Source organism: Mesocricetus auratus, unplaced genomic scaffold (genome assembly GCF_017639785.1).
Source record: "Mesocricetus auratus isolate SY011 unplaced genomic scaffold, BCM_Maur_2.0 Super-Scaffold_100003, whole genome shotgun sequence".
NCBI classification, from domain to species: domain Eukaryota; kingdom Metazoa; phylum Chordata; class Mammalia; order Rodentia; family Cricetidae; genus Mesocricetus; species Mesocricetus auratus.
In genome coordinates, this window is record NW_024429188.1 from 18382025 (window position 1) to 18406983 (window position 24959).

The window sequence follows — 24959 nt, forward strand, 5'->3', positions numbered from 1 at the left end:
ACCTTTCATCTAGGAAAGAAAGTATTATTCCAGGCAAACTGGAGCATGTATGGACTGGTTACTTTGTACAGTCACTTAATCTCACAGAATTAGGTAGGAGGGAAGCTTTTTAGTGGTCTTCAACCTCCTTCTGGAATTGTGTCCAGATTCATCCCAAAAGGCCAGTGAATTTTTCTGATTTGTATCCAATTTCTAGTTTAGTGCACATCTGTAAGTTGTAAGAAGTTGATTTCATCCATTCCCTTTTTCAATCTCTTGCTTCCCACTTGAGAAAATAAACCCTAGTCCATAGGTTCTCATTCTATACTGGAAAGCTGTACAGTATGTAATCTAAGATGAATCCAGCCAAGCATGTTACACATTTGTAGTAAACTAAAGAAGAGGGGCAAAGGAGCCAGATTATAAAATACCTGCTGCTAATCCAGTAGCTGGGTATATCACTTTCTTCTTTAGATAGCATTAAAATAATTCTACCCACACCTTAGAACTTTACCATGGAGATTTTGTTTTTCGAGACAGGCTTTCTCTGTGTAACAGTCCTGGCTGTCCCAGAACTTGCTCTGTAGACCAGGCTGGCCTTGAACTCACAGAGATCTGCCTGCTTCTGCCTCCTGAGTGCTGGGATTAAAGGTGTGCACCTCCACTGCCTGGCTTCCATGGAAAATTTAATCAGAAAATACTTTGAACTCTAATGAACTTAAGAAAAAAAACAAGCAAACCCCAAAACCAAACCAAACAAACCCCAATCAACCAACAAGCTAACAAATCTTAAAGTAGCCTGCCTTTTGGATGAAGAAATCTCAAGTTGATGAGGTGCAGATCCATAGGTAAATTCTGCAGGTTTAGAATTATTTTCTCTTCCTTGAGTCTTATGTATTTTAGAAAGGTCTTGGCATATCTCTAGGAGGTTTGGTGTACAAAGAGCAAGACATATGACCTAAGGGCTTACTTACTGCACTTCTATGTGTCTAGCCTTCTCTGTCTAAAATGCAGAGATTCTAGCATTATACATCAGAATATAGAAGCAAATGTAGACAAGTTTGTTGGGGAATATTTTAAAGTGTATAACTTTTTTAAATTCTGCATTTGTTTAACTCTGTGTAGCTGTGTTACTTGGCCTGTCTAATACACCTGATGGTCTAATAAAGAACTAAATGGCCAATAGTGAGGCAGGAGCAAGGGTAGGTGGGGCTGCCAGGCAGAGCCTCTAAAGACACAGAGAAACTCTGTCTCCAAAAACCAAAACCAAAACCAAAACAAACCACAAAACCAACCAACCAACCAACCAACCAAACCAACCAACCAACAAACAAACGAAAACAGAGAGTATAAATATAAGGAGTAAGAAGGAAGAAGGAGCAATGAGAGAAAGGGAGGCGTTGGTTAGGGGACAGCCACCGAGTCAGTCATGGAGTAAGAGTGAAAGTAAGAAAAGGAAAAAGCCCAGAGGTGAAAGGTAGTATGGATAATTTAAGAAAAGCAGGTTAGAAATAAGTGAAGCTAAAGCCAGGCATTCCTAACAAGTTGGTTTTCTGATGTCATATAGGACAAGTTTTAAAGTATTATGTGTTTTACCAGCAATTTCAGTTACCTGTTGTAAAACACTTTCCCAGTTTGAGGTAGTAGTTATGGTAAAGGAGTAATTCAAAGTCAATTTAGTAGTAAATTCACACCTTTAAAAAAGTTCTTTGTTACATTTTATTTATTTGTTTCATGTGTGGATGTATATGCTGTGGATGCCCATGTTATGGTGTGTAAAGGTGGTGATCAGAGAACAGTCTGCAGGGGTTGGTTATCTCATTTCTTCATGTAGGGCCTGGAGATAAGACTGAGGTGGTCAGGCTTTGCACCAGGTACCTCTATCTGCTGAAATATTTTGTTGACACCCCAAATTCACACTTTTTCAAATGTAATTGTTCACTTTATGAACAATAGTTCATTTACTCACCTTCCAAGGACTATAATTTCTTTATATTAGGAATTATCCTGTAAGACATCTATCTTCATACTTAAACAACACAAATGCTATTGCCCATGTTCTCCATGTACAGTCGTATCTATAACTTAGGATGTATGATTTACATATTCATAGCAGTGAACGCATTATAAAATTCAGTTGCATTTTATTTTGAGTGCACATTTGATGTACTTGATTGAGAATTGATTGCATCTCGGGTGTCTATTTCTGTATTAGGAGGTAAAAGAAAATTGCATCTAGTCTTGAAGAGAATTTTTGTTAATGGGAGGCAGAGCAAAACAAAGAACTAAAGTAGAATGTGGTAAATGCTGAAATGGACAGTATAGAAATTTGAATTTGGAGAATGAACCACTATGAAGCTCACTCACTTCAACAATTATTAACTCCTGGTTACGCCTGATTCCCCCACATGCTTAGTCTTATTTGAAGTACATCCAAGACGGTGTATCATGGGATAGGCATTTTTTTGATATTTGAATAGAGTGCTTTCAGAATGCACTGGGAAAATAAACTATTATATCCAAGATTTTCGGAAGGATCTGTAGGAGAGAAACAGTTGAGTTCAGTCTAAATGTGGAGGAAGACGTTCTAATTGTAGGTGACAGAATGGGACCAACAGTTATTGCAATGTTAAGTATTTATGTGCATGGTATTTTTTATTTCTTTGAAATGGATACCTGAAGTATAATTTACTAAGAAGTGACTTTGGCTGAGAACTTTATTTTTGTGATACTGGGGTTGAACCTACTAGGGCTTTGTGCATGGTAGGCAAGTGAGCTACTGCTGAGTTTCATTCCTAGCTCTTGAGTAGTTCACATTCTAATTTGGTAAACCAGGATAACATACGTAGTGGTAATGACTAATCTGTTCTCTTCACTCCAATGACTTTCTAGACTTTGTACATTAGAATCTACTCCCTTGAAAAGTCATCCATTCTTTTTTATAAGAAGAGTAACAGCCATTGTTTGTCATCTTTATTTTTGTTTTCAAAGGAGAAAGAATAGTCAGTTCTGAAACATTGTGAATAGGTAGAAATTAATGATTTGAATTTAAAAAATCTCTGTAAATCAGAGGGGGTAAACCCTCAACCATTGCATACAAGTAGGTTCCCAAGGGATTTTTTGGTTAGTTATGCTGTGAAATCTCAAGCTTTCATTGTATAGCTTTGTCTCATTTTTCCTGTTATGAAGTGGGGTTTACAGCATCATTTTTCTTGTCTCTTTCAGATCACAGAACTGTGTGGTGCAAAGCGGGTTGGTTATTTTGGTCCAACACAGTTTTACATTGCCCTGAAATTGATTGCTGCAGCACAGTCCGGCCTCCCTGTGCGGACAGAGAGTATTAAATGTGGTGAGTAGCTCACATTTATATGTTTTATTGTCCACAACAGATTTTTTATTTGTGTGAACTCTTTTTAGTGTGTCTAAGGCCTGTTCTAAAAGCTTTTGTGCAATTTCTCCTAGCTTTCTTTATATTTGGTGGTAAATAAAATAAGAAAACTCATCAGGTAGCTTTGGTTTCTTTTTTTTCTTTTTCAAATGGGGAAAATTTCATAGAGTGACCTAGGATTAGTTCCCTGTAACTGGCAGTTAAGATAGCTTTTTTTCTTTAGTGAGATGAGATTGGGACAGGAATTCTCCAGTCCGTGACAGAATAATACCATTCAGTTTAATTTTCCACTTGAGGTAGCAGTAATATCATTTAAGACTGTTAGGGATTAGGATGGCATAATGAAAGAGTTACATGGAACTGGCTGTCCCTTTCTCTCTCTCTTTCCTATCTGCTCATCTTTTAATTCCATGTTCCTGAGTGAACTGTTCTGATGACTTTTGGGTTACTAAGATGTTGGCAGAATGAATGTATCTTTTCAAGAGTTCTGCCTTGGTTTTTTGCCCTTTCCCAAGTTGAGATGGAACCCAGGGCATCTTGTGCATACTAGACAAGGATTCTACTACAGAGCTACATCCTTAGCCTTCTTGGTGTTCTGATGATCCAGGTGGTGGCACATGGGGATGGCATCTTAATCAGTTGTCATTCTAAACTATATCAATCAGAATTCAGAGTCCCTGGAAATTTGAAGAAATTTTGCAGAAGTCCTTCTGGGCTGCTTGTCGCCCATCTCAGTTCCCTTGACAATCACCTGGAGGGCTTTAAACAAAAAGTGAAAATATGGGAAATTTATATTTAATTAGCCTGGCCCATCCAGAGCAGTAGGACTTCTGAGAGCTTTGTGTGATTCTTAAGTGGAACCAAGGTTGAGAATAACTTCTCATGAACATCATGTGAGATGTTTCCAAGAAATTTGCTTACAGTACAAATATATTTTACGATTGGGCACATCATTTAAGGAAACACTTAATATCAGTATTGTTTAAGTGCTAGATACGTGTTTATATGACCTTCCCAGTTAATGCCTCCCTAATGCTGGTACTAAGTTTCTTGGTATTCTAGTTGCAACTGGAGTTAAATGAGTAGCTGAACAGTTTAAGGGGTGGGTAGGAAAACAACTTATGGAGCACAGAGAATTCCTGTTATCTTTCCTTTCTGGGGAATGAACTTGAGCATGTGTGAGAACTAAGGGAGAGTTATGCAGGATAAAGGGTTGGGTTCTTAATCTTTTGGTGAGTGTTACACACCATTTTGGCAAATTGAATTCTTCTTGGGCTTATTTATTTTTCTTTTAGGGTCCTTGAAATCAAACCCAGGGCCTTGGGCATACTAAGTATATGCTTTTCTACTCGGCTCTACCCCAGTCCAGAACTATACTTCAAATGTGTACAAAGGTACAGGATTAGAAAGGAAGGCAATTATGTTAGCATATCCAGTTGTATATCCATAATAATGGATATGCTAACATAATATTTTTTATTAAATGCATTACATAAAAGGTCCCACAGTGGTTGAAACAGCTACCATACCTGCAGAGCAGTAATGAGCATGTAAAATAAAGCTGTTTACATTTATAATGATGAAAAAAACTGGAAGGTTTCAAGTACTATAATGATGCCATAGGGGCTGGCTGCCTCCATGTTTAATGGAAAGGCAGGCTTTAACTTCAGTTATGATAGGGGAAATATAGTTGTGGGTTTTCCTGCTCTTTTCCAGGTAACAGAGCCCTTGATTTCATTTCTACAGTCCCCTTGGGATCTCTGAGCCCCAGTAGTGCAATAGTGTCATTCCTGTTGCCTTCAGCATTGTATTTCTCCAGAATGATTCATGCTATGTTGGTACTCTGGCACTATTTGCAATGGAAGGAGAGAGAACTAGGAGGAAAGATAATTTATGTATAGCATCAATATGTTCACTTCTAAAAGTTTTCCCCCTATTGTTAGGTGTCCTTTTAGCAAACTTACAATGAATTGTGGTTTGGATTAAAAATATTTGTTGTTATATTTTGAGGCTGGTTCTCACGCTGTAGCCCAAACTGGCCCTGAACTCATGGCTATCCAAGTGCTACGGACTCCCAAATGACACCAGGCTTCAAATTCTTGGCAAAGCAAAAATTTTACAACTTTATGTTGGTCTGTGGTGAGATGGTAGAGGTTTTTATTGTTCTGTGAAATCACAAAATGTATGAGCCGTGTTATAATTTCAAACCTACCGTTGCATAGATCCTTAGGCAAACCATTTTACTTCCGTGGTTCCTTGCTGGAAAATGGCCATTGTCAACCCAGGGGACTTTGTACCCTCAGGAGATATTAGCCAGTGTATGGCAACAGTTTTCGTTGTCATAACTGTAGAGAGGATGCTATAAGCATGCAGTGGGTAGAGGCTAGTGATAGTACTAAATGCATGCACTGTATGGAACAGGGTCCTTTCCGCCACAACTGAAAACTGTCCGGTCTACTATGCAAGGAAGTGCCAACACTGAGGAAGCTGCCTGTAAGAAGAGAAGCAAACCCTTATAGGCACGGTGGGGATTCTAACCCTGCTGCCTCCCTAGATCCTGAGTGAGGTGGGAAGATTTTGGAGCAGTGACTCTTGTTTCATTGGCTTTCCCCCCTTCAAACAAGAGTTATCTTATCCAACCCCCCCGACACACACACACACACACACACACACACACACACACACACACACACACACAGAAGCAGAGACTCCCTGATGAAACTGAGAGGGTTGGGGGAGGGGTGGGCTCTGTGCTCTGCTTATTCGGCATACCTTTATCTTTGAAAGCTAGAAGATAAATCTTTTGAATGGTGCCTTGTAGGACAGACAACTCCTTAGGGTGGGTGGGATAGGATGGCCAGGGCTGGAGTGAGGACCCAGGAGGTAGGGATGTGACCCAGTGATCCTGGTTGTGGGTAATTCCTTCCCTGAGCAGAGATAGACATTTGAATACTAAATGTTATGTTGGGATTTCCCATTAAGCTGAGGTCAGTTGAGCCTTTTTACCTAATATTCATCTCAATCCTTTTAAAATTCAGTGGCTCTTTTAGCAGCACCCTTCATAACTTCTCCCCTTCTCAGTCTTCCTATGAGGAGCTAGAGCTCCTTTGAACAAATTCCCCTACACACAGTGATCCCCACTGTATGGTTGACAAGTTCTGTTTTCTAGGCCTTCCATATCTCCACAGCTCTATGGTTGCTTCCTGTCTCCCCATGGTCATCTTCAATCTTATGAGCAGTGCTATTTATTTATTTATTTGTTCACTTATTCATTTACTTATACATGCCTTTTATAGGATTTACATTTAATTTGTGCGTCTGTGTGTACATGAGCTTGTAGATACACACCATGGTATGTGTGTAGAGGTCAGAGGACACTTTTTGGGAGTTGGTTCTTTCCTTCTACCACGTGGGTCCCATGGATGAAAGTCAGGTTGTCAGGCTTGATGACAAGCATCTTTATACACTGAGTGGTCTTGCTGGCCCATCTTTGATTCTTTTATCTAGTTAAAGCTCTGGATCTTACCAGGAAACTGCACACTGACAGTGGAGAAAAGGAGGAAGGGAACTGAAAAAGAAAATGAAAGAAAATTTGGTATTTTAATTTGTATATTAGTTCTCTTTCCCTACCCTGTCTCTGGCATACACACACATACATGCAAGTCAAAACTCTTCAAATGATTTGTATGCCTACAGATATCCTTTGAGTACTTGAGGAAGACTCACTTGCTGCCGTTTAACATTATAATAGTTCTTAATAAGATACACATTTCCAAACACAGTGACCCATATTTCCTTGTGTTTTATCTATTCCAGTATGGTGGCCAATAGCCATGTGTGTCTGCTGAACACTTAAAATGTGATAAACCTTGAGGTATGTAGTGAGAGTAAAGTATACACATGAGTTTGAAGAGTTTTCAGTAAAAACAAATGTAAACTACTTCCTTGATATGTTTATATTTTGGCTATATAATGAATCAAACCTAGGGACTTAAGTATGCTAGGCAGGGTGCTTATGTCCTTGCTGTGCTATCTCAATACCCTTGAAAACTTTGTCATTTGTTGAAATAATGATATGAAGTTAAAATAATTAAAATTAATTTGATTTTTTTGAGATAAGCTTTCTCTGTAGTTTTGGCTGTTCTATAACTCTCTCTATAGACCAGGCTGGCCTCGAACTCACAGAGATCCACCTACCTTTGCCTCCTGAGTGCTGGGATTAAAGGCGTGTACTACCACTGCCTGGCCTAATTTGACCTTTTAAAATTTCAACTAAAATTAAAAATTCTTGTTATAAAATTCATATAGCACACAATTTCCTATCTTAACCATTTTATGTGTGAAATTCAGTAGTTTTAGGTCTATTCATTTTATTATACGTGCATTTTCTAGAAATTTCCCACGTTGCCTTGTAAAATTGAAAGTCTGATTAAACAACTACCCCTTTCTTCTTCACTCCTTATCGCTGGCAATTACTCTTTATCTTTCTATTTGTATTCATTTTACTATTCTTGATGTAAGTGGAATCATATGCTATTTGTTTCCTGTGACCAATTTATTTTACTTTTTTCTTTTTTGTGTTCTATTTCCCTCTGTGTATGTGGTGCATGTATGTGTCTGTATGTGCACACCTATACTTGTGCAAATGGAGGTTCATGTCATATGTCATTCTCTACTGCTGTCCACTTTATTGAATTCAGACAGGGTTTCTCATTGAACTGGAGACTGCTTGCTCTTTCAGCTATACAAACTGGTTGGCAATTTATTGGGATACTCTTGTCTCCTTCCATAGTGCTGGCATTACAGGCACACACAGCCATGCCCAGATTTTTGCATACGTTCTGGGGATTTGAATTGATTCTGGAGAGGTGCCCATAACCAAGGTTGGGAAATATGTGAAGTGACACTGTCTTTAAGGGTATCTGGGAGTCCTGGTACAGCTGTTAACATGTGTAATGTTACAGTTGTATTCCATTGTTCCCTTGACCAAATGCCAGTAAAGCACTGGCCAGGGAGCTTGTAAGTACCAAGAATCTCCTGCAGTAGACTAATGGTCTCATGGGAAGGCCAGAGTAGAGAGAGTATTTTGTATGCTCTTGTCCTATATTTCTAGATCCATTTGTCAGACCCAGCTGAAAAAGATATTTCTGTGAACAGCACCACAGGACTGACTTCTTCTGTGTGACTCAATAAGACTCTGGAGTTTCTTTTACCTTTTTCCTTTTGAAATTCATTTCCGCCTTCAGTGCTAGAGAGCTGCCCATGGCTGGGAAACATTAAAACATTAAACATGGTGACCATCTTTCTTTAGAGAGAAATCTTGTTTTCGTTTTCAGATTGATTTATCTCTATGACTCTTGGGCCCTTAGCTGATCGGTTCCACAGGGATTTGTCATAATTGCCCACTTCTTTGAGTCAAATGTGGACATAGCAACTAAAAATAAACATGTGGATATTAGAGAACCAGGGGCCTTCTTTGCCTTGGGAGTAGCATACTTGCTGTTGCTAAGATGTTTCCTGGCTTTAGCACAGCATCCATCATTGGAAACACAGCTGTGTTTTTGGAGTGGAGGGATGACAGAAGTGCAAAGGCACACTGGGAATTCTCCTGAACAATGGCTACAGATGCAAATCATTATGCCTAATCCACAATATTATCCTTATTTTTGTGGATCTTTGTGTCATGTGCTTATGTGTGGCTTGCTGTGCTGAGAATTAGAAGCATGCCAAAGCACCATTTTCGTTTCAGAACAGTTATGTCAGAATTTGAAAGATGAGTACATATATCAGACAGCTCTTTGTCAAACTGCGGGTGGCCAATGGTTTTGACTTTAGAATCTGGTAAAATGTTAGAGCAATTGCTCTGACTTCATAACACTTTCTTCATTATGTTATCAATAGGCAACGGGAGATTGGGTGAAAACTCATAAAAGAATTATATCGAGTGGGAAACTATTCAACCCATTAAGTTTGCCCCAGGAAGGGAGTGGACATTAATGTAGGGCATTGGTAAGGACCAACTCACTTGGCTTCAAACTGTGTCTTTCCCAGAGATTAGTTGTGTGGTACTGGGGCGACATTCCGTAGCTTCTTCATGCCATTTTCCACAGCTGTAAAGGGAGCTGCTAATGCTAGTTTATCTTACAGAATTGCTGTGAAGATGTATGGGTTGGTATTTGCAGACCCCTGACACTGCATCTGGTGTATTTAAGTGGTTATAAGCTTTGCTGGCTATTGTTGCCTCTTGTTTAGATAAAATTCATATCCTTTTTCTGCAGGATCAAGTGGGAGCTAGTCCCAAACCTGAATCTGCTCTGTGATGATTTAGTAGCATGGAAATGTTAAGCTGGAATACCTTGGTTAAGCATTACATTTTTTTCTCATGACATTATTATAGGAGTCTCCATTGTGCCTGAACTAAAATTTAAACTATATTTAGTGCTCTGAAATTTTCCCTCAAAAATGGATCCCCTTTTTGCATTTTTAAGATAAGGCCTCACTTAAGCCTTTCTGCTTCTGCTTCTAAAGAACTGCCTCTGCCTCGCTTTGGGATGGCAAAGAGTGATGGTGAGATGCGCTTTGGGAACCCAGCTGAGCTTCACGGAAAGAAGGTTCAGATCCCATACTTACCCACGGAAAAGAATTCCCTAAAAAGAATGGACGATGAGGATAAACAGGTGAGAGTGTGATTCAGCGTGTTCATTTGATTCTGACCGTGAAGCCTCATGGAGCACAGTCTGGTCTGTCGCCAAACTCCCAGCAAATCTTGCCATCTGGAACACAATTACAAATTTGGAAGTGAGCCAGGAAAGTTTTCTTGTAACAAGAAGAAGCTGACACATAGGAATTACTGCTAGCCACCCACTGACCCTTTAGAATCTGCCTTCGTATAGAATTGTACCTCAAACAATGATTTTGATTTAATACACTTACTTAATTTCTCTAGGTCAGTGGTTTTCTAAATAGGTTCATTGACATGTAACTTCTAAAACAATATGGAAACAAACAACAAAACTAAAACCAAAGAGAAAAAATATAACTTCTAGGAGTTAGCAAGTGCTCCCCTCCAAAAAGAAGTCCCAAAGGATCCTGTGATTAAGCATGTTTGGCAAGTATGTCCTCATGCCCCATTCCTAGGGGAAAGACTAAATCATCAGCCTAGTGAATTAAGAGTGCACACTGACAGGCAGGTCTGTCATAAAGAGACCTGGAGATCTGTGTTTACCAAAGTCTTTTTTTACCAGGGAATCCTTTCTTGGGAAACATGTGAAACAGCATCGAAGTAAATGCTATTACCAGCTTAGTGGGCTTGCAACCAGAATTGGAGGGTGGGCTTTTAAAATCAGGCCACTGATTGCAGCCATCAGGTGATTAATAGAGACAAAAGGATGCCATTAGAGTGGGCCTGTTAGGAAGAGACAGTTTTCATATTCGTATACCCCAACGACATCATGATATAACTCTTGCTTCTGATACAGAGCCATGCAGAGAAGTCAGATTATATTCAGTACTGTCTTCTGTAAGGTAAAAAAACATATTTTAGGAAGAACTGGATCAAGATTTTGTTTTGTTTTGTTTTTTGAGACAGGGTTTCTCTGTGTAACAGTCCTGGTTGTCTTGGAACTTACTTTGTAGACCAAATTGGCCTTGAACTCACAGAGGTCCACCTGCCTCTGTCTCCCAAGTTCTGGGATTAAAGGTATGTGCCACCAATGCTTGGCTATGAATTAAGATGTTTTTAAAAATGCAATAAATATCAAAAGGTTATACTAGAAAATAACTTACATGGTTTATTTTGATGGTCTTGGATATTCAAGGTTGCAGGTTTATTTTTTATTTTTTATTTTTTGGCACAGACTTTCTCTATATATCTCAGGCTGGTATCAGGGTTACCAGGATTATAAGTGTGCTACATTATGCCTGGCCTGAGTTTTATGTTTATGTTTATGGTCTGAGTTAAAAGAGGCATAGCTCATTTTGTTAAACAGCTCCATGTAACGTTGCTTTAATTATTTAGGTAGTATGCTAGAGAGACATAGGGATTTGTATAGGTATACTTTGGTATGTGTCTACAGCACTGAGAATTCACTGTCTCACAGTGACAGATATCCTGGGAAGTTTTCAGGTCTAGTCTCTTTCTCAGATTGCATATTTGTTTTTAAATTAAAGAAGCCAATATAGTCTCTGTTATAAAAAGCACCATTCCCCTGTTCTTTGGGTAGCCCACGCTTACAGTCTATTGCTAGTGGAAAAAAAGGAGGAAAGCCAGGCTCAGGCTGTTACTTGGTTTAGTGTTCTGTATCAGGTTCATAGTTGAGTTGGGGTTCCAATTGTACTTATGAATGCTTCGTCTTAGTATTTTGGAGTATACTAAATGGGGTGGCCATGTTTTGGAGTCTCTCCATATGAAACAACTCTCCCAACATTTATTTTTATAGTAAGCTCCAAGAATACCCACTATTAAACATGGGAAATATAAATTTTATTGTATATTCTAGATTTATACTTGAATATAAATTCAATAAGTAGGAGTCTTAAAAAGGAAGATTCATTAATTTATTAATTGACTGAAAATGGAATCTGTCCACAATTGAGGGTTATAAGTGTTCTCTTATTTGATCAGTGTCTTATTGAGCTAATTGGCTGGTATTAGTAATTTAGGTGGCACAGCACTAGTGATTTTGAATCCTCAATACTACCCTTTTGCTATGCTGCCTTTTTGAGGAAATATTTCTCCCCATTTGTTAAATCAGCCAGGTCACCAGCTGCAGAGTCACATTTTGCTTTTTAAACTGTAGTTCAGAATGCCAGGTTTTTCCAGTGGTTGCCTCTGAACTCTGCTCTGATTCTTTGAAGCAGGAATCACAGTCTCCCACGATGTCACCCCTCGCCTCCCCTCCTTCTTCCCCGCCTCATTACCAGAGGGTGTCCTTGAGCCATGGCTACAGCAAACTGCGGAGCGGCACAGAACAGATGCATCCAGGTAAGAGGCGACCAGGGGGGGGGGCAGCTGTCACAGTCAATGTCTTAGAGTCTCCTTAATCTACCAGGCAGCAATGCCACCAGCTGCTTAATTTCCTGATTTAATTACTCTTGTCTTTGGAAACATGGCTCAATTTCATTTTATTTTCTCAAGCAAAGTTTTTTTTTTAATGAAATTAAGCATATCTCAGCAATGCTTTGTTTCTTAGCCTGGAAACTGGTTCGTCTTTAGACTTGTAAACAACTATTTAGATGATTTAATATTTCATATACAAATTTCATTAAAGGAATGTAGCATGCTAGGGGTTTGCATTTTTTGAGAATTGTTATTCCCTTCTGCAGGAACATTAAATGCATTTACTCAATAATTGCTTTTATGAAAATTCTTTAAAAATATAACTATGCAAAAGCAAGTGAGTTATCCAATCTTTAAAGGCCAGAGACATAAATTAAAATATTGAGCGTTTATATTTTAGGATAAAGATGAGGGAAATGCTAGGAGTAGCGTTTTGCTGAGAATCATGCAGCATGCACAGTTATGGGGCTGTCTGCTTGCTCATATTTATGTTCTGCTTATTTCAGGGGTTAAATATATGAGTTGGTTCTCAGGATGACTTGCAGAGTTGGCTTCTCAGACTACAATGTGGGAAGCTCCATAAATTCACTGCAGCATCTTGTCCTTCTGTCCTCCACACCTCTAGTTTCAGATATGACCAATTGAATGTATTCTAGAGTAGAATGTCCTATAGCCTCTGCCCATTTTGTGGGATGTGGTGGAAATGGAAATGACCCAGTTTCTGCAGGATTTTGCTGCATTGAAAAAAGATGGTGACTTCTAGAGGGTCAGAGAAATACAAAGATATGCTAGGCTGAACTGTCCTTTTGCTGAGAGAAGCAGGTAGCACATGATGGAAAGAGTTTTGGGTTAGAATCAGAAGGTTGGGTTTAGGAGGACCTTGCATGACTTTACGCAAGTTATTGTGTATCTCTGAACCATATTTTTTTTAAAAAAGAATGAGGAGGATGTTAGGAGTCAATGGAAATATCAGTGTAAACTCATTTGAAAATGATATTCTATGCAATGTAAGAAGATAGTGTTCCTAATGGATAGTAAAAAAAAACAAAACCAAAGCAAAACAAAAAAAAGAAAAACAAAACAACACAAAATTTCCTGAAAATTGGTTATCTCATTGCTGTCGAAAACTACACAGGGTTGAGAAATCTTCATTCTCCTCTTGCAGTTTCCATTGTATGATTTGCCTTTTTTGAAGAAGGGGAATTGTTTCTTCTATTTCAAATCTAATTTGGGCTTTGAAATTAATGTTTACTTCATAGGTAAATCTATTTGTCGTCTATTAAGTCACTCTATCATTAAAATTCTGCCTTTCATAGTCCTTGTTTGTGTCCTTTGTTTCTTGCCCCACCCTCTCATCCTATTTTAAGTGGGCTCCCATTCTTGCAGCACTGAAGAGACCATCCACTTCCCTCTTTCTGGACTCTGAGGAGTTGATGGCTAGGTTCTGTATGCCCTCATTCCTTTTTATACTTGTTTTAAAGTGGCAAAATCTATGTATGATAAAATGTGCATATTTTAAGTAATTAATTTGAATTTTAACAAATCAGTATACTCATTTAGCTATCATCAAGATAAAAAAATGTTCCCATTGCACTGCAGATGACCCTTCCCAGCTGCTTCATGTCCTGAAATGCAGCACTGAACTGATTTTTATCATTGTCGATCAGTTTTTTTTCTTGTAGAACTTCATGCCAAAGGAAATATGTGGAATGATTCTACTTCTGTATGCTATCTTTCCCTCAAAATAACAGTCAAAATTCATATCATTGTATTGGTAGTTCCTTTCACTTTATTATTCAGTAGGTTTCATTGCACAGATAATCATGGATTAATGGTCCTTCTTATCGATGGAATTTTCTGTTTGACCAGGTCTGGCAGCCAGCCGTTCAGTTCCAAATAAACACACAGAGGCTTATATTAATTATAAACTGTTTGGCTGATGGCTCAGGCTTCTTATTGGCTATCTCTCTCTTAATTATTAACCTATTTCTATTAATCTGTGTATCTCCACATGGTCTTGGCTTACTGGTGATGCCCAGGTCTCTTGCTTCCTCGGCAGCTGCTTGGCATCTCCCTGACTCTGCCTACTACTACTATCCCTGTTTGAATTTCCTGCCTGGCTAAATCCTGCCTGTCCATTGGCTGAAACAGCCTTGTTGATCAACCAATAAGAGAAATATATATTCACAGCATATAGAAGGACATCTCCCATCAACTCCTGTTGATGGACATTTAGGTAGTTTGTAGTGTTTGGCTATTATGAATAAGAATACTGAAAATACTTGTTCATGAGGGTTTTTTTGTGACTTAGGTTGCCATTTCTCTGACACTTAGGTGTAGAATCTTTTGGGTAGGTATGTAAAAACAGTCACAGTTTCACAGTTTCAGAGTAATGAATGCTTTATGGTTTTAAAAAATAGTCTTCTCCTTGGAGAAAGATGATGTGTCTACTTCCATATGAAACCTCTTGTAAAGGAATTGAAAGGTGGTTTGGTTTGCTTTTGAGTTGTGTGTTTTTAATTTTATTTGGGAAGGAAAAGATTTGAAGTAATAAGTAATATGTACCCTTTTTCTGAATTTTGATTCATTTGAGGAGCAACCTAGAAACCAGATTGCTGCTGGCCTAATTATCAGCTTTGTTGCTCATGTAGCTAAATGGAGCACACCCTTTAGAGATATATGACTGATTTTTCAGTAACAGGCAGCCTTGGCCAGCCCAGCCTTTCCCTAAAGTAAGAAAAAAATCCAAAGTAAGCTCCTTTGTAGCTGAGTTTCCATCAAAGCTTGGTTGGTGAAATACATCTATCTCTCCATGGTAAGACCCCTGTAGGTGAGGGATTTGAGCTGAGGGTCACATGGTACCCTCCTCCCCAGTGGGTCTCCTCTGGGTAGTAGACACACCCTCTCTTTTATGGGAGGCACAGGTCTATGGGTTTCATTTGAGCTCATGAGCACTAGGATCCTAGCCATACTTCGCGTACTGTGCTTAAAACCTTTTGGCAACGTTCAGTTGGTATGAAGAGTTCAATGTGGTTCTATCAACATGGAGTGATTTTGAAAAAAACATGCCAGAGGACAATGCCTGCCTACAAGTTGAAAAATTACTTTTGAAGACACAGATCATGTGCTCTCTATGAATTTTCTTTTGTAGTATTTGCATTTGAATCTATTCCTAGTAGGTTCTGAAATGCACTAAATATGTTGCTAGGCAATCATTTGGATATTTTAATGTGTTATAATTTTGTCTTCTAGTTGCTAGGAAGAAATGCAAAATAGATGTGAGTCTGAATGCTTGCTTGCTTCCATCCTTCTTTCTTTCCCCCTTCCTCCCTTCATTTTTCCTTCCTTCCTTCCTTCCTTCCTTCCTTCCTTCCTTCCTTCCTTCCTTCCTTCTGTCCTTCCGGTTTCCTGCCTACTAAGCTTACAGGTGCATGCCACAATGTCCAGTCAGTTTGGTGTTCTTGATGTGTTATTGTTGTACCTTCTTTATTTTAAAAAGATCAAACTATGCTGAATATGGCACCATAACATCCACCTCTGCTCTCCACCCAATTTTATTTATAAGTAAGCTATAGGAAGAAGCAGTTTATGTATTTTAAAACCTCAAAGTGTTAGCCCACAAAGATGAGAAATGGATTCATTTTGGGTGATAATTTCTCCTTTCTGTTGGAACTGGTTATAATTAACAGTCTTGCTACCATATTGGCAAGGTCAGGTGTTCTGGAAATAAAATAAGTAAAGAATAGCATTTTTTATGGTTTAGAAGCTTATTTTAAGGGTAATAAAATCACAAAATATTTTGGTTATTGATTTACAGAATAATAAATATGTATTACACTTACTCATTTTTCATATACTTGTTTTTGCATTCTGTACAATAAAGAAGACAACAATTTGTTTCTATAATAAATAATAATGTTGGGTTTTAGTGTTTAAAGTTCATATGAGTTTTCTTTGGGGGTTATATGATGAATACATTTAAATAGGAATGCATATATAAATTATAATTAGATTTGGCATCTATAATTTTTAAAATATAAGATTTATTTTTATTCAAAAATTTTAACCTTTATTTTATTTTGTGTGTGTGTTTTGTCTGCATGTATGCCTATACAATGAGGATATGTAGTGCCAGTGGAGGCCAAAATAGAGCATTGGTTCTCCTGGGACTGGACTTATATTTGGTTGTGAACAACCATGTGGGTGCTGGGAATTGAACCTTGGTCCTCTGAAAAAGGAACCAGTACTCTTAACCACTAAGTCACCTCTATAGCCCTCAGAAAACTAAATTTTAACAAAAATCTTCATTGCAAAATAAAAATTTGAGGAAACTCCTTCCCTTTTCCTACTGAAAGAGTTCATAAATATGGACTGCAGAGCAAGTTCTTTATTTAAAATGATACCTTTTGGGTTTGGAGAGATTACTGTCTAGCATGCCTTTGTTCAGTTTCCAGCATCCACACTGAAGCTTACAATTGTCCATAACTCAAGTTTTGGGGGATCCAATGTCTTTTTCTGGTCTCCATGTGTACCAAGCACACACATGTTATAGAGACATATACGCAGGTGAAACATCCAAACACTTAAAATAAAGCGATAGTTTTTAATAGGCATTATATATATATAATATATATACATACATACATACATACATTAGGTCAACCTCAAATAGGCAGTACACTCGTCATTCCCTCTAAAATGTATAGTATAGTTCCTGTATTTAATTGGGAACTAGGGAAAAAACTATTCTGGATTCCTGAGTTTTCTACTTGATGCACAATTGAGTTTTTCCTCTCCTAATTCATGTTTTTAAATCCAAGGCTATTGTTCCCTTTTATTTTTCTCTTCCCAAATAAATGTAAACTTGATTTGAATATGGCATGAAATTGGTAAGGAGAAACCACTACCTGAATTCATTTCTTTTTAAGTGATAGAAGTTTCAATTGGAATAGTGGATATCATGCTTCAATTTTGATTCTGCTAGAAGAAAAGATGAAGGAAGTCAAAAGATGCCACCAGCCATCCAGGCAAAGCACCATCATTTCCTAGATGCAATTCATAAGTATAGAGCTGCTGGTCATTCAAATCAGTCCTTTGATTAATTCTGACCTACTGCCAGTGTTCATTCTAGGCTAAAGTCACATCCTTTGAAACCATGAATGAACACAAAAGTGAGCCCCACCACTTCAAAGCATGGCCCAAGATACCACAAAAAGCAGGAATAAAAAAAAATGAATACTTGTAATATGGCAAGTTTCTAGCTATTAATTCACTCTTTCTAAATGTCATCGAGGCTCTCACTGTATTACTCTCTCATTTTATTCCTAATCTTAACCTGGTGTGAGTGATATTGGTTAGATACCTTTAGATTGTTTAGTGGAATTAGGATGGCAAGAGGATCAGGATTTATGAGTCTTATGTAGCTCTCAGATTATAAACTTTGATTCCTTCATTACCTTTTTTTTGAAAAGCACATGCTACATCAGTTTGAGTGTGAAATAATAATTTTGAAGTAGAATCTTTGCATATCCTTCTAACATTCTGTCTTGTTTTTTAGCTCCTTATGAAACTAGGCAGCCCATTGGCCAGCCTGAAGGATCCTCATCAGAGGGTCCAGGAGTCAAACCCCTCCATCGCCAGGCATCTCTTATTCGGGTAAGTAATGATGTGGGCTTGCATCAGTGAAAGAATTGAGAGAAAATTTGTACTGTGGATAGAGACATGGCTCAGCAGTTAAGAGCATTTACTGCTCTTGCAGAGGACCATTGTTCAGACCCTAGCACCCATATTAGGCAGCACACAACCACCTGTAACTCCAGCTCCAGGGAGTCCAACATCCTTTTCTGGCCTCCATGGGTACTTGCATGCATGTTCATATATCCACACACAGAAACGTGTGCATACACACACTTAACAATAAAAACAACTCTTACAAAGAAAATCCTGAAAGAAATATAGCATTTAAAATGATTAAATATTTAAAAGCTAGCATACAATGTAATGGACTTCATTTTAACATGTTTTTCTTCATTTGGGTAGGGTGAGACAAGATCTCATCAAAATTATGTCAAATGCTCTGTGTATCTGAGGCTGATCCTTTTGTTTCCACCTTCTAAGAGTTGAAATTGCAGGCATGGGTCACTGTAACGTTTCATATATGTATATGTATATGTATATGTATATGTATATATCATACTTTGTATCTTCCCCATGACCCTTTCTTGTTCCCCACGTTCTTACTGATTTTTTTCTTCCTCCCAAATCATTTATTCTTGTGCTTTCTTGTCAGATGTATTTCATTGTCTTCTATTGAGGAGCATGGCTTTTTGGTTGCTCTCTATTTTCTTGCAAGAAAGATGTAAAACTACCTCATCACTCAAGCATTACACTTTCTGTTCTTTTGCTTGTATATTTTTTCTTAAATCTTTTCTGTTTCTGTCTCCTTTCCTTCTTTAGAATAAACCAGAGAGTAGCTATTGCTCTTAGGTGTGTCTAAAGCATCCATACCCTTCCATCTACTTAACCGTGGAGCACTTTCTTCAGGAGAGCTCCACATTTCCTAAAGCATCTTGTCTCCTGTTTGCCTTATTCTTTATTATTACTCATTTAATGCCGTATTAACTGCTTTCCATTTGCTGTGTGTCTCCAATTATGTAGTAAGCTTCTGGAAGGCTGTAGTCGTTCTGTATTTTCTCAGTGCCTCAGACAATGCCATTTAGATAGCAATTGGTCTGTAAGTATAAGCAACTACTGCTTTTTGCATGGAATAGATACAAAATATTATGGCACAGGTATAATGATATTCAGTTTCTTCTGTTCACACCATAGCTTAGGTAGTTTCAGCTTCTAATTCTTTGGTGTTTTCCTTTGGGTAAAAAGCTTAGATTTTTTTTCCTATGTCCATAGCTGTTGTCTTGTGTAGTATCTCTAAGTTCCTTTTTAGGGAAAGTATATTATTAAGATGTGTGTGTACACGTACAAGAGAGAAACTATCAAAAAAAATTAGGCTTATTAGCCGGGCGTTGGTGGCGCACGCCTTTAATCCCAGCACTCGGGAGGCAGAGGCAGGCGGATCTCTGTGAGTTCGAGGCCAGGCTGGACCGACAGCCTCCAAAACAGAGAAACCCTGTCTTGTAAAACCAAAAAAAATTAGGCTTATTATTTAACATGAAAGACAAAAATAAGTGGGTGGTGGTTTGTATAACATTTCAATTGTGGAACTCAGGAAGAAGGACCATTTCTGTACAGGCAACTCTACTCAAAATAGAAGAGTACAGTCAGACGCTCCCGCTAAGAAGTGGACTGCTAGCTTAGACGAGAAGAAACAGTCCGAAGAAGATCCTGGAGTTGTCTCAGTGAGTGCCTTTTGGGCATAAGACACTGTTAGACGTGACACAGAACTTGATCTTAAAGCAGTGCTCTGTTTGCAAAGAACTCTCTAAAAGATAGTAATTGAACCATATGTGATACATGTAATGTAAGCTCTAAGCACTGCTGTCTCTATTAGTATAGATGGATGGCTAAGAGAGGTCAAGCAGTAAATCTAAGATTTCATTCATAGCAAGTATGTGGCAGAATCTGAACTTAAGTTTAGGAGAGTTCAGTGTTACACTCTGCACATTAAACACTTAGCTCAACATTAGAGTTCCATATTACAAGAAGGCTATATCACACCATGAACATTAATTAGATGTTATAACCCTCCCTTCTGTGTGTGTGTGTGTGTGTGTGTGTGTGTGTGTGTGTGTGTGTGTGTGTATACTTGGGGATAGCCCCCATGGCCTTGCCCATGCCAGGTAAGGACTCCACTCCTCCACTACATCCTTATCCTGAAAGTATTCTTGAAAGTCTGTTATTTTCAGAGTATACCTGACAGGAGTGTCAGGAGTTCAAGGTCATCTTTGTGTACATAGTGAGTTCAGGGTCACTTCAAAAACTCAAGACCCTAACTCAAAAAAAGGAAAACAAAGACATTCTCTTTTAAGGCCAGTACAGATCAGTTTTACCCTCAAGGTTGTTTCTTCAGATGAGCCCCAGATGTAGTATTTGGCTGTGTGTAGAGATCCCATGGTATAAAAATATGTGCCTTTAAAAACTAGAATCACACAGACTGGGGAGGCATGTTTGCATTACGGAAGGGCTTGGAGGCATTCCTCTCAAAGCTCTCTAAGGTGTGGACTGAAGGTTCCTGCAGAGTATGATGTTTCTGAGAGATGAAATCTTGAATAGGTAGAAACACTGGTCAAATCAGCAGTGAATCTTTGATTTCTCAGGGGTGGGATGGGACTCATGGGACCCTTTCTACCAAGCCCCCTGGAAGCAGTGCCATGAACCTTTACTTGTATTGGTGTCCTGTGGTTTTTCTTCTAAACCTTTAGGCCCCATTCTGCTGAGAAGCATGCTTCTTGAACCCTTCACTTGACAAATACTTAGTGAATTAATACCTGCAGTGTACCAGATACTGTGTTAAATGAGGTATGTATGAATAGGTCCCGTCCTCAAGGAATTTTCAGGTTATTTTAGGAGATGACTATTAACCAACCCATTACCAAGTCAATATATGGGTTTAGTTGTGAATGAAAATTATGCTGCACTTTGGAGATTAGTCAGGGAGGACTTCTTTGGGGAGTAACATAACAGTTGAAGTGGGAAGGAATAGAGGTAAAGGGGTAAGGAATGGGAGAAGGTGAGAAAGCAGGCTGACCTACTTGTACAACGACATTTTCTGTGTCCTTAGCATTTTGTGCATATTAACTCAGTGCTCACAACTGTTTTGGGGTAAGAGGTTAACACTCTTAACCTCCATTTTAGATGACAAAGCTTGAGGTGGATATACCTTATTGGGTTTTCCCAAGATCACAGCTGGGAATGGAATGGCCTAGAATTCAAGCACTGGACACCATTCCTCCAGCTACTGGCTTGGGAACTGAATGGAAGATGGTGATGTCACCTTAAGAGAGGAAGCCCTGGACAGAAAGTGGTGTTGAGGAAAAACCCTGGTGCTGTAAGTTCAGTGTTGGATGCCAGGAATGGAGCTTTTGAGACAGCCCAGAGTAGTTGAATGAAAGTTCTGTGTTTCTGTGGATCTGGAGTTCGGGGGAGAGCTGAGGCTGGGTATAGGTGTTTGGCAATAATTGACTATTGGAAGCACAGGAAAAAACCAACATGTTCTGCCAATGTCCAGCCTGACTCCACATGACCTGAAGCAAGTTTGTCCTTATTTCTTCCCTCCCTCCCTCCCTCCCTCCCTCCCTCCCTCCCTCCCTCCCTCCCTCCCTCCCTCCCTCCCTCCCTCCCTCTCTCCCTAGCTTTCTCTCTCTCTTTTGTTGTACTAACATCTTGGTGTGTATTTAGCAATATATCTCAGCCGTGTGCCAGTCTGATTCTCTTAACGTTCGTTTGTTCTCCTACCACCTGTTTGAAGCATGGCCTTCTGTTCAGGATGACAGCAAGGGGCCTTTCTTGCCCAGGACATCATTCTGTGTCTTTTGTGACTGGTTTATTTTCCTTTCTTTATCTCCTAGGTTTCCTTCTTATGCCTGCCAGATTGCTATGGCTGGACTCCATGCTACAGAAAGCAAAATGCCAATTTGAATTAGTCATGGAGATTAGGGGATTGGAAGTGAAGGTTCTTGGTGGTGGGAGATTAATATTTATTTGGTACAGTGCTAAGCTGGTTGGAGTGACTAATTCCCTTCGTGGTGCCATGTTTCTGTGCTAATGGCAATCTATTCTCTTTGTTCTGTTTTCATTTGTGACGTCCTGTTCAGACCTTTCCTGTTTAATTACAGTGGGAGCTGTTGCTCAGTGGTTAAAGTGCCAGACTAGCTTAGTAAGTACCTGTAGCAGTCTTGCCTGCAACGGTGGCCACACCCCTTTGGGCATGGCTTCAGGCGGACGGAAGCGGAAAGAGGGAAGCCTAAGGCGTGTCTGGCTTGCACAGGTCTTTCTCTTGGGTCAGCCGATCCGGTAGGAAGGGCAGAGAAGCACTCCAGCGGTTCTTTGTATTTTTCTGTGTAAGTCTTCCCCAATAAACACCCATTTATCATTTATCTTGGGTCTAGTTAAATCATTACACCCTCGCTTCCTAAACTGGGAACAGTAGCGCACAGCAGGAAGATCAGGAGTTCAGGGTTATCCCAGCCTTAGCCAGCACACCTGAACTACATCTCCAGACCCTGACTCCAAATTTCCTTTTCTGCCATGAAAAGTTAGAAGGGGGCCTGAATTCTGAGTCCTAGGGAAGACCTTTAGGGGCCCATGACCAGTGCTATTTTAGCCCATGGGCTTGGCATTTTAGACGTGTTTACGTCAAATTAAGGCTCCAAACTTTGGAGTGGTCAGTGTTTTTCCTTAATATTTTAGCCACTTTTTTGTTCAAATGATAGATTTTTTTTTCTCATTGAAATTTTGGACACATTTTGGTAGATGGATGATAGGAGTTTTCAAAGAAATTGCAAGTCTTCTTTTCTCTTTTACCTGTTATCAGTCTTCAGAGGCCATTTGTGGTTTGCATTTTTCACAAGTCATATTGGACATCTTGCATGTAGATTCTGGTTCTGCCCACATAGCATTTAGAGCTACACCTGCTCCCACTTAACTCTGCAGTCTGTGTTTCACCAGGATTGTTGAAAGCTGTATTGGGTCAAGTCCTCATCTTACTGAATTTCTTGGCAGCTTTTGTCACTGCTCTCCTTCTTGGAATGTTCTCATTGTTGGTGTGCACAATACCTTATCCTCTTGGTTCTTTGGCTACCTTTGCTGAAAATTTTTACAGTTTTCCCTCTGCCTGCCCCTAATGCAGTAATCCTTGAAATCATTTCTCATGTTATTCTTTAGCTAGTAGAATCTAGTGGTGATGTGTCCCCATTTGCCAGACAGCCTTATTTTGATGACTCACTGCCACTTTGAATTGATAGGTCATCAGCAGCTCTCCTGGCTCCATCACCCATCACCATGAACCAGAATGTTGGTCATTGTCTTAGACTCTTCCTTTATCCCTTATGCCTATTCAGTTACCAAGTCCTGGCCATTCCAGAATGGTGCCAGACTCTAGTCTGTCTGTTCTGTTTCAACTTCGTGGTTCAGGCAGTTATCTCCTGTCATTGCATTTGTGATATTAACTCATAACCTGCCTTCCTCTAGTCATCATTCTCTTGGAGACAGAAAATCACCACATGACCTTGGCTGTATAGGCCAGGCTGGCCTAGGACTCATTGATCTGCCTGCCCCTGCCTACCAAGTATTGAGATTAAAGGCACCGATGCCATGCTTGGCAGCAAAAGAGATTTTAAAAACACAAACAGGCAAGAGATTTAAATATTATGCAGTGTGTACATGTGTTGAAATACCACATAGTACCCATATTACGTACAAATTTTGTTTTTAAGTTCAGTTAAAAATAAATTTAGTTTTCTCTCCTATAGCTGCTCATCCTATACTGACTTTGAATTTGTCACTCTGCTCATGGTTCTTACCATATCTAATTCGCATTCTTGATCATGGCTCTCATGTTGTTTGGACTCTGCTTTCCTCTTCAGCTGTAATAGCTCACTGCTTCACTGAACCACACATGCCAGCAACTACTCCTTGTCATTTCTCAGGTGGGGACTTTATTCTTTATCTATACTTTTGCCTCCTTTGTCCTACCTTTGCCTGAATTCATCTCTGCTTTGTTCCTCCATGGACAGCATGAAGTAGGAGAGTGTTCCACTGTACTCATGTATATGTGATGCTTGCATACTTAAAAAGTTTATTGCTCAATTGTATATTTATCAGTGAAACTTAATCAGAAGAATGGGGATCTGATCATTATGGATTTCCATGTTAATGGCAATTAGAGATTTTTTTATATTGTTCCCAGAACATTTTACACAAACCTAAGCAAATAGAATGTGTGTGTATGTGCACATTCTTGTGTTTGTATGTACATATGCACTTGAATTCATTCATTCATAATACCCCTCTCTCATTTTTTTGAGACAGAGTTTCTCTGTGGCTTTGGAGGCTGTCCTGGAACTAGCTCTATTAGACCAGGCTGGTCTAACAGAGATCTGCCTGTCTCTGCTTCCAGAGTGCTGGGATTAAAGGCATGCACCACCACTGCCTGACTACTTGGTTCTTTTTTTTTCATGACAGAGTTGCTCTGTGTAGTCCTTGCTGTCCTGGAATTCACTTTGTCGACCAGGCTGGCCTTGAACTCACAGAGATTCACCCATCTCTGCATCCCAAGTGCTGGGATTGAAGACATGTGTCACCACTGCCTGGCTAGCCTTACTGACATTCTGTGGCAGTACACAAAGATTATATCTTTTTGTGTTTTTCTTATACAAGCTCTTAGTGTTTTGTTGTATGCATTTTTTATAAGCCATTTAAGCAATCTCTTGCTGACTTCTAGCTCTTGAAAGCATGGCATTGTTTTCAGTTGTATGGGTTTAATTTCTAGACATAGATCTCTTTAGTGAAAATGTCTACACTTTGATAATTTTTATAAATTTTCAGATTATAAATTATACCAATTTACACATTTGGCAT

The 24959-nt window shown here is 39.1% G+C and overlaps 1 protein-coding gene across 11 annotated transcripts in view; it reads left to right on the forward strand.

Annotated features, from left to right (window-relative positions):
• The window catches only part of Reps2 (RALBP1 associated Eps domain containing 2), a 220605-nt gene that overhangs the window by 79544 nt on the left and 116102 nt on the right, over positions 1-24959 (forward strand). For 8 of the 11 annotated variants that reach the window (XM_040744098.1, XM_040744093.1, XM_040744097.1 and 5 more), the window contains 4 exons: positions 3205-3328; positions 9896-10044; positions 12224-12350; positions 17983-18080. In XM_040744098.1, coding sequence (XP_040600032.1) covers positions 9919-10044; positions 12224-12350; positions 17983-18080 — 351 coding nt within the window. In that variant the 5' untranslated portion in view covers positions 3205-3328; positions 9896-9918. The remainder of the gene's footprint in view (positions 1-3204; positions 3329-9895; positions 10045-12223; positions 12351-17982; positions 18081-24959) is intronic. The other 3 variants (XM_040744089.1, XM_040744096.1, XM_040744095.1) reach the window with 1 other exon arrangement.